At 40.0% G+C, this 13694-nt stretch overlaps 1 protein-coding gene across 6 annotated transcripts in view; it reads right to left on the reverse strand.

Moving 5' to 3' along the window:
- Positions 1-1329: 1329 nt before the first annotated feature.
- The window catches only part of LOC112669191 (heat shock transcription factor 2 binding protein), a 148512-nt gene continuing 136147 nt past the window's right edge, over positions 1330-13694 (reverse strand). For all 6 annotated transcript variants that reach the window (XM_049104591.1, XM_049104590.1, XM_049104589.1 and 3 more), the window contains one exon: positions 1330-2846. In XM_049104591.1, the coding sequence (XP_048960548.1) occupies positions 2638-2846 (209 nt within the window). In that variant the 3' untranslated portion in view covers positions 1330-2637. The remainder of the gene's footprint in view (positions 2847-13694) is intronic.

The following is a 13694-nucleotide window of genomic DNA, read 5'->3' on the forward strand; positions in this document are numbered from 1 at the left end:
TACAGACGAGCTCGGTGAAGATGCAGGTGTACCAGCTGTGTCTTGACCTCCCCACCTGAGCCTGGCCTGGAAGAGCATCAAAGAACTTCTACTGGGTTCGTCACTCCGCCGTCTGAGCCAGCATAGTCCCGACAGGGTGCTGTATCCTGTAGTGCGTCCCGTACTACACCAGGATCTACGCCCAAGACTCTACTCTGGTCAGAGGAGTCCTGCTCAGGTAGTCAGCATCCACGGCATAGGAGAAAACAGCAAACTTTGTCTCACGAAATTAGTAAGTCTACGGGAGTATTCATCAACCTTTCCCCCTTCAAATTAATGTCATGGCAGGACAGCTCACGGCAGGACTGGTTAGAACCAGAGCAACAGGCACATTTACGACTCTCATTTGCACCCTTCTTTGTCCCTGGTCTGAGTGCCGGCCTTAGGCTGGTTTCAAGCCCCAGACCTGCGATGCTCTGCTTGGTGTTCCAATTAATTTTGAAATCCTCTGAAATAAGTAAAAGGCATGGGGCTATGTAAATATCCGGGATGAGGACTTCTCAACCCCACTCTGCGCCGTGCACAGACCCAGCTATGGAAAGCCAGCCTCAGAACCGCAGCATGGGTCTGCTTCTGAATGAGGATCTCTGAGCTCCGTGAGCAAGAGGGCTGCTCTGAGCACCGTCTCGGGCAGGATGGGGTGGTGTGAGGCCTGGCTGCTGCTGGCCTGACAGGCTCCAGGCCTTTACAGACAAACTGACAGCACCGTGGAGAAAGAAACAGTGCCTCAACTTAACGTCAGAGGAATTCTTTAAAAGAAAATAAATTTTAAAATATATGTGCTATTTTACTGCTTTTGTTTCTGATTTTAAATTCACAAGAGACCCAAACACTGCCAAGCACAAGCTTTTATACATACTTTTAAACTGAGATTTCGTTAGAACTCATGTGTCCCCCTTGACCTTCACATGAAAAACAGAAATATTAGAAAGGCTAAGCCATTCCTTAAGACTGGCTGTAAGTACTTTTCCTGTGATAGACACTCCACACATGGCATTTGTCATGCGTTTCTCCCTGAAGGAGTTTTCATGAGGACTCCTGCTATCCCTATAACACTTCAAAATTAGGAGAAAAAAAAAAGTATCCTTCTTGATCACATCCATCTACTAATTAGCTAAGCTATATAACACTCATGTTTGGCCCAGTTCTGTGTCTCTATACACTGCAGATCCCGTGTTTGGCAGGAACAGACCCAGCATTTCTAGAGGCAGCACAAGCTCATTACACTAGTTTATCTCCCATTACCTTATCAAACAAATACCCGAAAAGAAAATACCATGCTCGAAAAAGTACAAACACACAACATCCTCAATTTTATTCGCCAATAGTCAGACCTACAGAACCACAGCACACAGATGGATGGATTTCTGCACCCATGAATTTCAAACTGTCTCTTACAACAGCTCTCTGGCTCCGATGAGCTAGCAGTGCTCCGCAATCTGTCGGCCTGCGAGTCAGCACTGTGCCTTCCTCCAAGCCCCTGGCTTCAGCTTCAGCCATAAACTACACATTGCCTATAAGATCCACCTAAGAAGAATGAAATTACTCTAACATGCCACGCAGCAGAAACAGCTTATAAACGTATATTAGGCTGCCACCATCAGGGGATGACAGCTCTTTCCTTCACTCTGAGAGGATGCCCAGAGCCCAAGGGCCCGCAGCATCACTGTGAGGGAAGCAGCACAAGGGAGGAGCGAACGTGTTCCCTAATGTGACTTTATAGGGTGATGTGGATGGAACTTGCACTCTGGCACACATGGTGTCTGTGAGAAATGAAGTGGATCCCTCTGTGCTCTCTGCCAGTGGCCTAGGTGTGGTTGAGAAAGACATACATGGTGAAGGGATCCTGGGACACACCCACCTATGTCATGTGAAGAACTGCAACCAACTGCATGGACTCTAATCTATGAGGCCCTTTTCATGATATTTGTTATAGGAAAAATGGGACTTCTGAATGTATAGCCAAATGGCCCAGAACAATGGAAGGAGGGTTTTTTCTACCCACCAAGCACATGCATTATAATATACAACTTCCTAATAGCAAGTATACATTTCAGAAAACAATAGTTGTGCACATCAGTGACTCTTCTGGCTTTCTTTATTCAAAAATAAAACAGGCACAAAAAATAGAACTAAAATGTCCAATGTCACCTGAAATAGCAGGTTCACCAAAAGGTTTAAAGGTAAACTTGCATTTTAGGGTATTAATTATAACTAGAGAGAGAATGAATTGTTTTTCAAAAAAATGTATCTCAGATAAATGCTGACCAATGGGGCAGATGGTTATTTCATCCTCTCTGTATGGGGAACCCACAGGTGTCAGAAAGTCTCCTGAGCAGCAGGAGCCGCTCTAAGACGGCCCTCTTCTAGGTGCAGGACATGGGCCTTTCTGGAAGACTGCCCCTGGGCCAGGCTAGCCAGCCACCCACAGGAAGGAAGTTCTGTGGTTCTTCACTTCCAGGAAGTTGTGTGGATACAAACACGTTCACGTCCCTCTCGAGCACTCACATTCTACCATCTAGAACACATGGCGCACAGTGATGGTTTCAGAACACAAAGTGGGGGCCTGGGGGAGGGGAAGGGACACACCAAGCATCCCTACACATCACGCTCCAGGGCGCGGAGGTCGTCCAGCAGCTCCTGGGCCACGGTCTGCAGGTGGTGGTTGCGGCTCTTGGCCATGGCCAGGATGCGCTGCAGGGGCAGGGAGCTCCGGAACTCAGAGGCCGACTTGGATAAGACTTCCGGCTCCAGGACCAGAGACTGGACGAGTCGCAGTGCATGAAGACACACTTCTGCGTCTGGGTCTGGGGGAGAGAGGGAATGCTTCTGGTTAGAATGAGACTCTACAGGAACGGAGGCAAAGTCTATTCCTCCAGAGCTCTTGGCCCTTCTGAATGACAGGTCTGACTCTCCAGCAACTACAAGCTGAATGAGAAACAGTGTTACTCCAATGTAAGAGCTCCACTCATAAGAGCGACACAATAAAACTCAATGACCATCTATTTAGTGACATCCTGTCTTCAAATATTATTCATAATCAGATCACTTTAAGATTCTGAACTAAAAGCACAAGGGCCTTTCATGGTGTTCTAATTCTGTCCACATAAGATTGTTTGAAGAATTATTACTTCATTTGTATTCCAAGTACATCAACCCCTTAGAGGCCACGTACAGGTACGGCAGCTCTTGGGGCCTCCAGGTCCCACAGAGTCATAGGCTACAGTATGCACAGTGTTGCCATGTTCCTGAGGAATTCTCTCTGGAGTTCAGAAGCTGGTACCCTGCATGGACTCTAGCACCACTAAAACACAGCTAGATGCAAACAGCACGACACAAAGCTACGCTCTTAACCAGGATGGATCCAACTCTTCTTACTGCTTACTCCTTCCTACTGGGAAACTTTAATATGCCATTGATCCACTTCTTGATTGAATATCATATTTGGATCCAGGCTCAACATAGGTACCTCTTTCTTAGCACTACACTTAAACCTTTTAAGAAGTAAGCGTGGGTTATAAGAGCAGACTTAAGTCCTCAGTGGGAAGTGTCACACACCAAGGCCACCCAGAGGCTTTTGCTGTTGACCCAGGGCTCCCAGGGCAAAGTGAAGACTGCTGTGCTCTACCCATGGAGGGGGCAACTTTCCCTAGTACGGGCTACCAAAGGCCAGGTGCAGAGTGTGGCTGTCACAGGGAGGAGGCCTGGGAAGGCCCTACCAGCCAGACACAGATAACAGGGGCTGAACTGAGATGACAAACAGCTCCCCTCGTCCTCCAGCATCAGCTCAGCAAACATTCAGCAGCCAGTAAGGGCAGTCTACAGCTGGGACAGGAGCAAAGTAAGAAACAGACACAGAGGGAAGGTCAACAGTAAGGGGCGGACTAGGGCACTGAGGAAACCACTCAGGCACCTCAGCCCTCACCCTCACTCAGCACAGGGGAAAGAGAGGTATTTGAAGCCCATGGTACATAGAAGGCAAGCACGGCAACAACAAAACCCACACTCATCTCATCCCACACCAACAGCCCAGCAGAACGAGGCATGGCCATGTCCACATGTCAACACCAGTGACCTCATTCTCTGCTGCAGTGGCTGGTACACTGCAGCCCAGAGGCCAAAAGCAGCCCAGGAACGGTTTCTATACAGGCTGTGAGCTAAGAGGGATTTTTACATTTTAAAGGGATATTTTTAAAAAGAGAGATAGAGAGAAGAAGAAGAATATGCAGCAGAAACCATATATGGCCCTAAAGCTTAAAATATTTACTCTCCAGACCATTACAGAAAAAGTTAGCTCTACTGCCCTGCACATAATGTCCAACGTTCAATCAGAAATGATGATGACAAAGCAAGGGAGACAGAAGGCCCAGAGTCGAGCAATAAAGTAATCAACAGAGCCAGACTGGGAGATGACCCAGCCACATGAACATCTAGAAAAGGAATCTGAAATAAGTATCATTCATAGATGGAAAAGCACTGATGTAGGGTTCCTACAGTACACCCCAAGCAGTGTAGTATTATTTAAAGATTATATTGTAACCCTAGGGCAAATAATAAGAAAAGTTTTTAAAGTGATAAGCCAACAGTGTAGATAAAATAAAATATTCAAATAATCTATAGCAAACAAAAAAAGAGGAAAAAATAAACGAGATATTTTCATATTTCTTTCTATATACATTAAATGAAAACTCTATAAACACACTGATTGGAAGACAGAGAATGCATAAAACAGTAAGACCTTACTATATATTGTCCATAAGACACCCAAGATAAATATAAAGACAAAAGTTAAAAGTAAAAACAAATATCTAAAATATGCCGTACAGGGCAGCCCCGGTGGCGCAGCGGTTTAGCGCCGCCTGCAGCTGCAGCCCGGGGCGTGATCCTGGGGACCCGGGATCGAGTTCCGCATCGGGCTCCCTGCATGGAGCCTGCTTCTCCCTCTGTCTGTGTCTCTGCCTCTCTCTCTCTAGCTGTGTCTCTATGAATGAATAAATAAAAAATCTTTTAAAAAAATAAATAAAATATGTCATACAAATACTACTTAAAAGAAGGCTACAGAGCCTATATTACTACCAAACAAAGTAGACTTCAGAACAAGAAATGTTACCAGGACTACAGAGTGACACCGCATAATTATAGAGAGGTCAACACAACATGAAGACATAATGGTCTCAATTATGTATGTACCCAACAAAAGAGCTTCAAAAGACACAAAGCAATATATGATAGAACTCTATAGGCAAATCTATTCACAATCAGAGTTGAAAACTTTAATGCTATTTCCATTACTGACTTAAGAAAGGAAGGAAAGAAAATCAGTTAAAACACAGAACCCCTGAATAACACAAACTAATTGAGTTTAGCAAGGTCAGCATACAATGATCAATTGTATCCACATATTGGTAACAATACAATGGGAAAGGAATTTTTTAAAAAAAAGAATATCATTTACAACAGCACCAAAAACATAAAATATTTAAGTATAAATCTTACAAAATATGTGCAAGATTTGTATGCTAAAAATCATAAAACATGGACATAAATTAAAGATAACCTAAGTAAACTGAGAGATATAACACATTTATGGACCAGAAGACCCAATATTGTTACAGTGTCAATCTCTCCAGTGATCTATATATTCGGTGCAATCCCAATCAAAGTCCCAGTAAGGCTTGTTTGCAGAAATCAACAAACTGATTCTCAAATTTATTTGGAAAAGTGAAGGAACTAGGACAGCCAAAACAATTAGAAAAAGAAAAACTGAAAGATTCAGAGTACTTGATTTCAAGACTTAGTTATCAAGACAGTGTGATATGGTAAAGGGACAATCATAGAGACAAATGAAATAGGATTAGAGAAACCTGGAACAGACTGCAGTTTTGTAAAATCTCAACAAACACATAGATGCAATTGATATCTTTTTTAGAAATGCATTTTAATAAAAAAAATAGCAGCCTTTTCAGATTGCCTGTCTGGCTTAAGTCAGTGGAGCCTGGGAATCTTGATCTCAGGGTCCTGAGTTCAAGCCCCACATGGGATGTAAGCATTATTTAAATTAATTAATTTTTAAAAAGGATTCCTCGGGGCACCTAGGTGGCTCAGTTAAGCGTCTGACTCTTAGCTTCAGCTCAGGTCATGATCTCACAGGTGGTGAGACTGAGCCACATGTCAGGCTCCACACTCAGCATGGAGTCTACTTGAAGATTCTCTCCCTCTCCCCTGCCCCTCATGTGCTCTAAGATAAATAAATCTTTCATTAAAAAAAAATTCCTTAAGTAACTCCTAGCTGCCTTAATGTTGATATTTCATTAAAGACTAAATACAACCTTATCTTGACAAATAGACCTTCAAGGCCAGGTATACCCTACTTTCAGCAACAGATTAGAAATTTACGTCATCTCTCCCCACCTCTTCCCTCCACAAACTTAAAAGTATATAATCAGTTGCTCTTTATCTTCCCCAGTGTAGCTCCTTTAGTCCAGGGTCCCATCCCCATGCTATAATAAAAACAACTTTCTGCACCATAAAAAATTAATTAATTTTAAAAAATAACAGCCTTTTCAACAAGTGCTGGAAAAAGTGAACACATGTAAAACCAGAGAATGTGAATCCATACCTCACCTCACATATAAAACTTACATGAAAATTAGTAATAGACTTAAATGTAAAACCTAAAACTAAAAAACATCTAGAACACAAGACAGAATCTTTGTAACCTTGAATTTGGTAAGAATTTCTTAGATAAAAAACAAAAAGCACAATTCAAGCAAGAAAAAAAAAAGAATAAGCTGTATCAAAATTGAAAACATCTGTTCTTCAAAAGATAGAGTTAGCAAATAAAAAGATGAACCTGGAGGCCAGGAGAAAATACTTGTAAAATATGTATCTGATTTATTTTTTAAAAATACCTGAATATAGACTATAAACTCAAATATACTCAATAACAAAACAAATAACTCAATAAAAATTATCCAAATATTGGAAAAGACACATCTTTTCATGTGCTTACTTCCCATTTATGTATCTTCTTTGGTTAAATATATTTTCAAATATTTTATTCACAATGTCTTTGTTCACAGTTGCCAAAAACTGGAAATAACCCTAACATCTTTCAACTGATGCATAGAGAGACCATGGTATCTCCGTAGAGTAAAAAAAAATATGTAAATATCAGTAAAAGAAATTAACAACTGATACACACAAATACATGATGAATCTCAAATGAATTACACTGAGAAAAAAGCCAGACCTCAAAATCTACACACATCATGATTCTGTTTATATACGCAAAACTACAGGAAGAGAAAAGAGATCTGTGGTTGCCAGGGCTTGGGAGTGAGGAGGAGGTGATCACAAAGTGGCGTAAAGAAAATATTCTGCAATGATGAAACTATCCTGTGTCTTGATTACAACAGTGGTTACATGGTGTGTGCCTATGTCACAACTTCTAGAACTCTGTAGTAATAAATGAATTTTACTCTATGTAAAATTATAACTCAATAAGCCTGACCTTTACAAAAAGAAACAATTACATCTCTGGACTCTTACCCTTTTCCCTGCCCCTAAGCAATTGCTCTTTCCCTCGAGGACTGGGAATTTATTTTCTAAAGAATCCAGAGCAGGGACATTCAGCACAATTGAAGATGGAGGCTCTGTCTGGAAAACACATGAATTATGTGAAAACACATCCACAAATTCTAAGATACTCTCTCTTCCCTACTCTGTTTCCAGAGTTTGTAGGCCTCTGCCCTATAGACAGACTAGATGAATCCTCTCCAGCCGATCTGAATAACCCAAGAGAAAACACCTAAGGGTGCTGACCTGTGGGTTCCCACTGAATGGCTGAACAAGCTCTCACTACAGTCAAGTTCCCAAGCCTCACCCACGTGCTAGGGCTCCCAATCAGCACATTGCACTCCCTCCCATTGTTTTTTCTAGTGTAGGTAGCATACGGTATTAGGTTTCAGGTATATAATATAGTGACCCAACACTTCTATACATTACTCAGTGCTCATTAGGATAAGTGCACTCTTGAATCCTCATCATCTATCTCACCCAGCACCCCACCCACCTTCCCTCTGGTGATCATCCATTTGTTAAGAGTCTGTTTCTCAGTTTGTCTCTTTTTTATCCTTTGCTCATGTGTTTCCTTCCTGTTTCTTAAATTCCACATGAGTGAAATCATATGGTACTTGTCTTTCCCTGACTTCCTTCACTTAGCATAATATTCTCTAGCTCCATCCATGTTGCCGCAAATGGAAAGATTTCATTCTTTTTTATAGCTGAGTAATATTCCATTGTACAAACACACACGCACATCTTTATCCATTCATCAATGGACACTTGGGCTGCTTCCACAGTTTGGCTATTATAGATAATGCTGCTATAAACATAGGGGTGCCTGTATCCCTCTGAACTGGTGTTTTTTGTATATGGGGGGCTAAGTATCCAGTATTGTAATTACTGGATCACAGGATAGTTCTATTTTTAACCTTTTGAGGAAACTAAACACTGTTTTCCCAGTGGCTGCACCAGTTTGTATTCCCACAAATAGTGCACAAGGGTTCCCCTTTCTCCACATCCCCACCAACACCTTGTTTCTTGTGTTGTTGATTTTAGCCATTCTAAGAGGTGTGAGGTGATATCTCAGTGTGGTCTGGATTTGCATTTCCCTGATGATGAGTGATGTTGAGTATCTTTTCATGTGTCTGTTGACCATTTGTATGTCTTCTTTGGAGAAATGTCTGTTCCTGTCTTCTGGCCATTTTTAAATTGGATTGTTTGGGTTTGGGGTATAGGGTTGTATCAATTCTTTATTATTTTGGATACTGACCCTTTATCAGATATGTCATTTACAAATATCTTCTCCCATTCTGTAGGTTGTCTTTTAGTTTTATTGATTGTTTACTTGGCTGTGCAGAAGCTTTTTATTTTGATGTAGCCCCAATAATTTTCTTTTTATTTCTCTTGCTTCAGTAGATATAACTAGAAAAATGTTCCTATGGTTGATGTCAGGGACATTACTGCCTGTGCTCTCCCCTCTAGGATTTCTATGGTTTCAGGTCTCACATTTAATATATTTTGAATTAATTTTTGTGTATGGTGTAAGAAAGTGGTCTAGTTTCATTCTTTTGCACATAGTTGTCCAGTTTTCCCAACACTATTTGCTGAAGAGACTGTCTTTTTCCCATTACATATTCTTTCCCCCTTTGTCAAAGATTAAATGACCATATAATTGTGGGTTTATTTCTGGGCTTTCTATTCTGTTCCATTGATCTCTGTGTCTAGTTTTGTGCCAGTACATACTGTTTTGATGACTACAGCTCTGTGATACAACCTGAAGTCTGGAATGTAGTACCTCTGTTTTTGTTTTTCTTTTTCAGGATTGCTTTGGCTATTCAGGGTCTTTCATGATTCCACACAAATTTTAGGATTGTTCATTCTAGTTCTGTGGAAAATGCTATTGGTATTCTGATAGGAATTGCATTAAATCTATAGATTGCTTTGGGTAGTTTAGACACTTTAACAATACTTGTTCTTCTGATCCATGAGCATGGAATGTCTTTCCATTCTTCATTTCATCTTCAATTTCTTTCATCGATGTTTAGTTTTCAGAGTACTGATCTTTCACCTCTTTGGTTAAGTTTATTCCTAGGTATTTTATTATTTTTGGTACAACTGTAAATGGTATTGTTCTCTTGATTTCACTTTCTGCTGCTTCATTATTAGTGTATAGAAATGCAACAGATTTCTCTATGTTGAGTTTCTGTATCCTGTGACTTTACTGAATTCATTCATCAGTTCTAGCAGTTTTTTAGTAGTCTTCGGGGTTTTCTAATATAGAGTATTATGTTGTCTGCAAATAGTGAAAGTTTTCCTTCTTCCTCACCAAGTTGCATGGCTTTTATTTATTTTTCTTGTCTGATTGCTGTGGCTAGGACTTCCAGGACTATGTTGAATAAAAGTGATGAGAGTAGATATCCTTGTCTTGTACTTGACCTTAGGGTAAAAGCTTTCAATTTTTCTCCACTGAATATGATGTTCACTGTGGGTTTTTCCATATATGGCCTTTATTATGTTGAGATATGTTCCTTCTAGATCTATTTTGTTGAGAGTTTTTATCATGAATGGGTGTTGTACTATAAGTCCCACCCTTAAACGTGAGAAGACAATGCACATCATCAGACCCCTGAGAAAAAGATGGTCATTATTTTCAGCAGAAACAAAAGGAGGGAAAATAAAAGAGTGTGTAATAAGAAGAGAAATTTTTAAAAAACATTGCTGATACTTTCCTCAAGGAGATAAAAGAAGTTATATCATCCATTAAGCAAGAATGAGATGTTGTATTTTTTAATCCCCCCCCTAAAAAAAAGGCTGTTAGAAATTAAATGCATGATAGTAAAGATGAAGACCTCAATAGGAAAGACAGAAAATAAAGTTAAGGAAATCTCTTAAATGTGGTGCTAAAAGAACAAAGAGATGAAGAATACAAGAAAAGAGGACTAGAATAGGAGGCTCAACACCCAAATAACAGATATTCCAGAAAGAGAAAACTGAGTCAACAGAGAAAGGAAATCGCTCAGTAATGATTCAGTAATTCAAAATAACTGATAAAAGATTGCTAGAATTAAAAGACAAAAGTTTCCAAACTGAAATGGGACCTTTTAGTTTCCACCAAAATTAATAAAATATACATGTAATAGACCAGGCATATCAGTATAAAATTTCAGTTCAGAAAATGAAACAAAGAGGGGATTCTATAAGCTTCTAGAGGGAAAAACAGACCACATACAAAGAATTAGGCATCAAAACTACTCAACATTGGACATTACAGGATAATGCAATAATGTCTTCAAAATTCAGAAATAAAAAAAAAAACAAAATTCAGAAATAAAAAATAATTCTATACCCAGCCAAATTATGACTATTATAGGTGAGGGTAAAATAAAGACATTCCAAACATATAGTATCTCAAAAGTTTTGTGTCCCACACACCCATTCTCTGGAGACTCAACAGGACATGCTCCCCCTAAACAAGGAATATACCAAGAGAGAAGATGACATAGGATACACAGAATCAGGAAGGCTGACACACACAGGAGAATCAGCCTGGTGACAGTCTTGGAAGGGAACACAGACTAAGAGAAAGGTAATCATCTTATGTACCAAAACGGTGCAGGGAGGAAAGTAACAGAGAATTTGGGTCTGTTCAGGCCACAGATCAGCAAATTCTGGTTATAAACAATCATGGAAAATTTATTACTTGAGACAGAGACTGTTGCTGTAGATGGCTCAATTATGGGTTTGGAGATAAATGAATCAACTAGAGTGTGAAAAGGCATTTACCTGACTCCCACACAAAAATGACATAGATATGAAGATTATATGATGAGAGTTTTCAAGCAGCCAATATAAAAGTTATTCAATGAGTAACAGCAATCTGCTAGAAGCAAATAAAAAACAGAAAGTCTCAGCAAAGAAATCAAAGATATAAAGGACAACAAAGGGGAAATGTTAGAACTGAAAAATATAATAACTGAAATTAAAAACTTGATAGAGAAAAAAATGGAAGGGACAGAGGAAAAATCAGTGAACTGGAAGATAGGAAAATAGAAATTATCGAATCTGAGTAACAGAAAAAAGACTGAGAAAAAAAATAAACCTCCTGGGTCCAGTGAGACTGTAAAGAAGATCTAACATTCATATGGCTGCAGGCTGGAAAATACTCTAAGAAGCAATGGCTGAGATTTTACCCTATTTGGCATAACACAAGCATACAGATCCAAAAAGCTGAGCAAACTCAAAGTAGGACAGACCTCAAGAAATCTATGCCAAGACACATCATAGCCAAACTTCTGAACAAAGAAAATAAATATTTAAAGCTGCAGAGGGAAATGACACATTGTTTACGGAAGGAAAAACAATCCAATGATATTGGATTTCTCACCAGAAACCATAGAGACTGGAATAACATGACACAACACTTTCCACATGTTGAAAGAAAAGAATCACCAACCTAGAATCCTATACCCAGTGAAAATGTCCTTCACAAATGAAGAGGAACTCCAGCATTCTTAGATGAAGGAAAATTAAGAAAATCTGTCATCAGCAGACTACAATAGCAGCAAGGCTACACCACACAAACTTGTACAGGAACATTCGCTACAGCACTGCTCAATAACAACCTGTTGAGAGTGTAGCTCAGCTGCATCCTGGGATTGCTACCTCACCGTGCATTTCTTTGGTCAAATGGCCTAATGGTAGCCTCTCAAGCACAGCCCGCAGAGTCACAAGCAAATGTTAAGTCCCTGGTATGACTTATCCCACAGCCCTTGTGATCAACAACCCCCCACCTCACCTCCCAGCATCTTCCCCTCATGTGCCCTCTACTTAGATAAGATCCCCACAGGGCTTCCCTGAGTCCTAACTCTTCTGGTTTGAACTGATCAGTCCAGCCCTAACCCAGGAACCCCAGACCCTGATAAAGGCACTTGGCCCCCTCCTACCCCTCCCCCCGTCTGCACTCCACCTTCATCTCCCAGTGTGGCACCTCAAGGTGTCCTCTAGGACCTCTTTTTCAATTCCTCTTGTGGCCTACTGTTGAACCATAGCTCACCATCCAGCAACCTGTGCTCCACTTAATAAGTGTTGACAATTTATAACATGGCCCCAAAGTGGAAATGACCCAAATGTCCATCAAGTGGCAAATGAATAAACAAATTTTGGTATATCTACACAGTGAAATATCATTTGGCAATGAGAAGGAATGAAGTATTGTTGTACACACTACAATACAGATGATCCGTAAAAACACACTACATGAAAGAACCTACAAATTATAAAATTCCAATTTTATGAATGGCCCAGATTAAGGTAAATCCATAGACACAGAAAGCAGATTAGCAGTTTCCAGGAGCTAGGTGAAGAGAATGGGGAGTGACCGCTAATGGGCATCCTGGTTTCTACTAGTAGTGATGAAAATATTCTAAAATTAGGTAGATGGTAGTCATGCTTGCACTACTCTGTGACTATACTAAAAACTACTAAATTATACACTATAAATAGTTGAATTTCATTTTTTGTGAATTACATCTGTTTTTAGAAAAAGATTAGTGGAAAAACTGACAAAATTCTAATGAGCTAAAGATGAGGTTCTAATAGTGTAACAATGTGGGTTTCCTATTTCAGTAACTAGTCTATGGTTATGGAAGGTATTAACATTAGGAGAAGCAGGGTGAGTATCACTGAATTATTTTTCTCCTACAGTTGACATGCCATTTTTTCTCACGACTTTCAATATTTTTCTTCTTTGTACAATCTCACATGTACAACTTCTGCAACATTTCTGAAAATCCGGAAGAATAAACTGAAGAGACAATTGCTAAACGACATTCTCTAAACAGGAAAAAAAATGATAAAAAATAATTTTGGAACACTAAGAAAAAAATAAAGGATGAAAAAATAAAAATAAGGGGACATATTATATTTGCCGGTTGATGCAAAAATTATCCTAACGTCTGATATGGTTCTCAATGTAAACAGATGGAATATTTAAGACAACTGTAGAACAGGGATCCCTGGGTGGCGCAGCAGTTTGGCGCCTGCCTTTGGCCCAGGGCGCGATCCTGGAGACCCAGGATAGAACAAATGGG

This window comes from Canis lupus, chromosome 31 (assembly GCF_003254725.2).
Source record: "Canis lupus dingo isolate Sandy chromosome 31, ASM325472v2, whole genome shotgun sequence".
Lineage (NCBI taxonomy): Eukaryota > Metazoa > Chordata > Mammalia > Carnivora > Canidae > Canis > Canis lupus.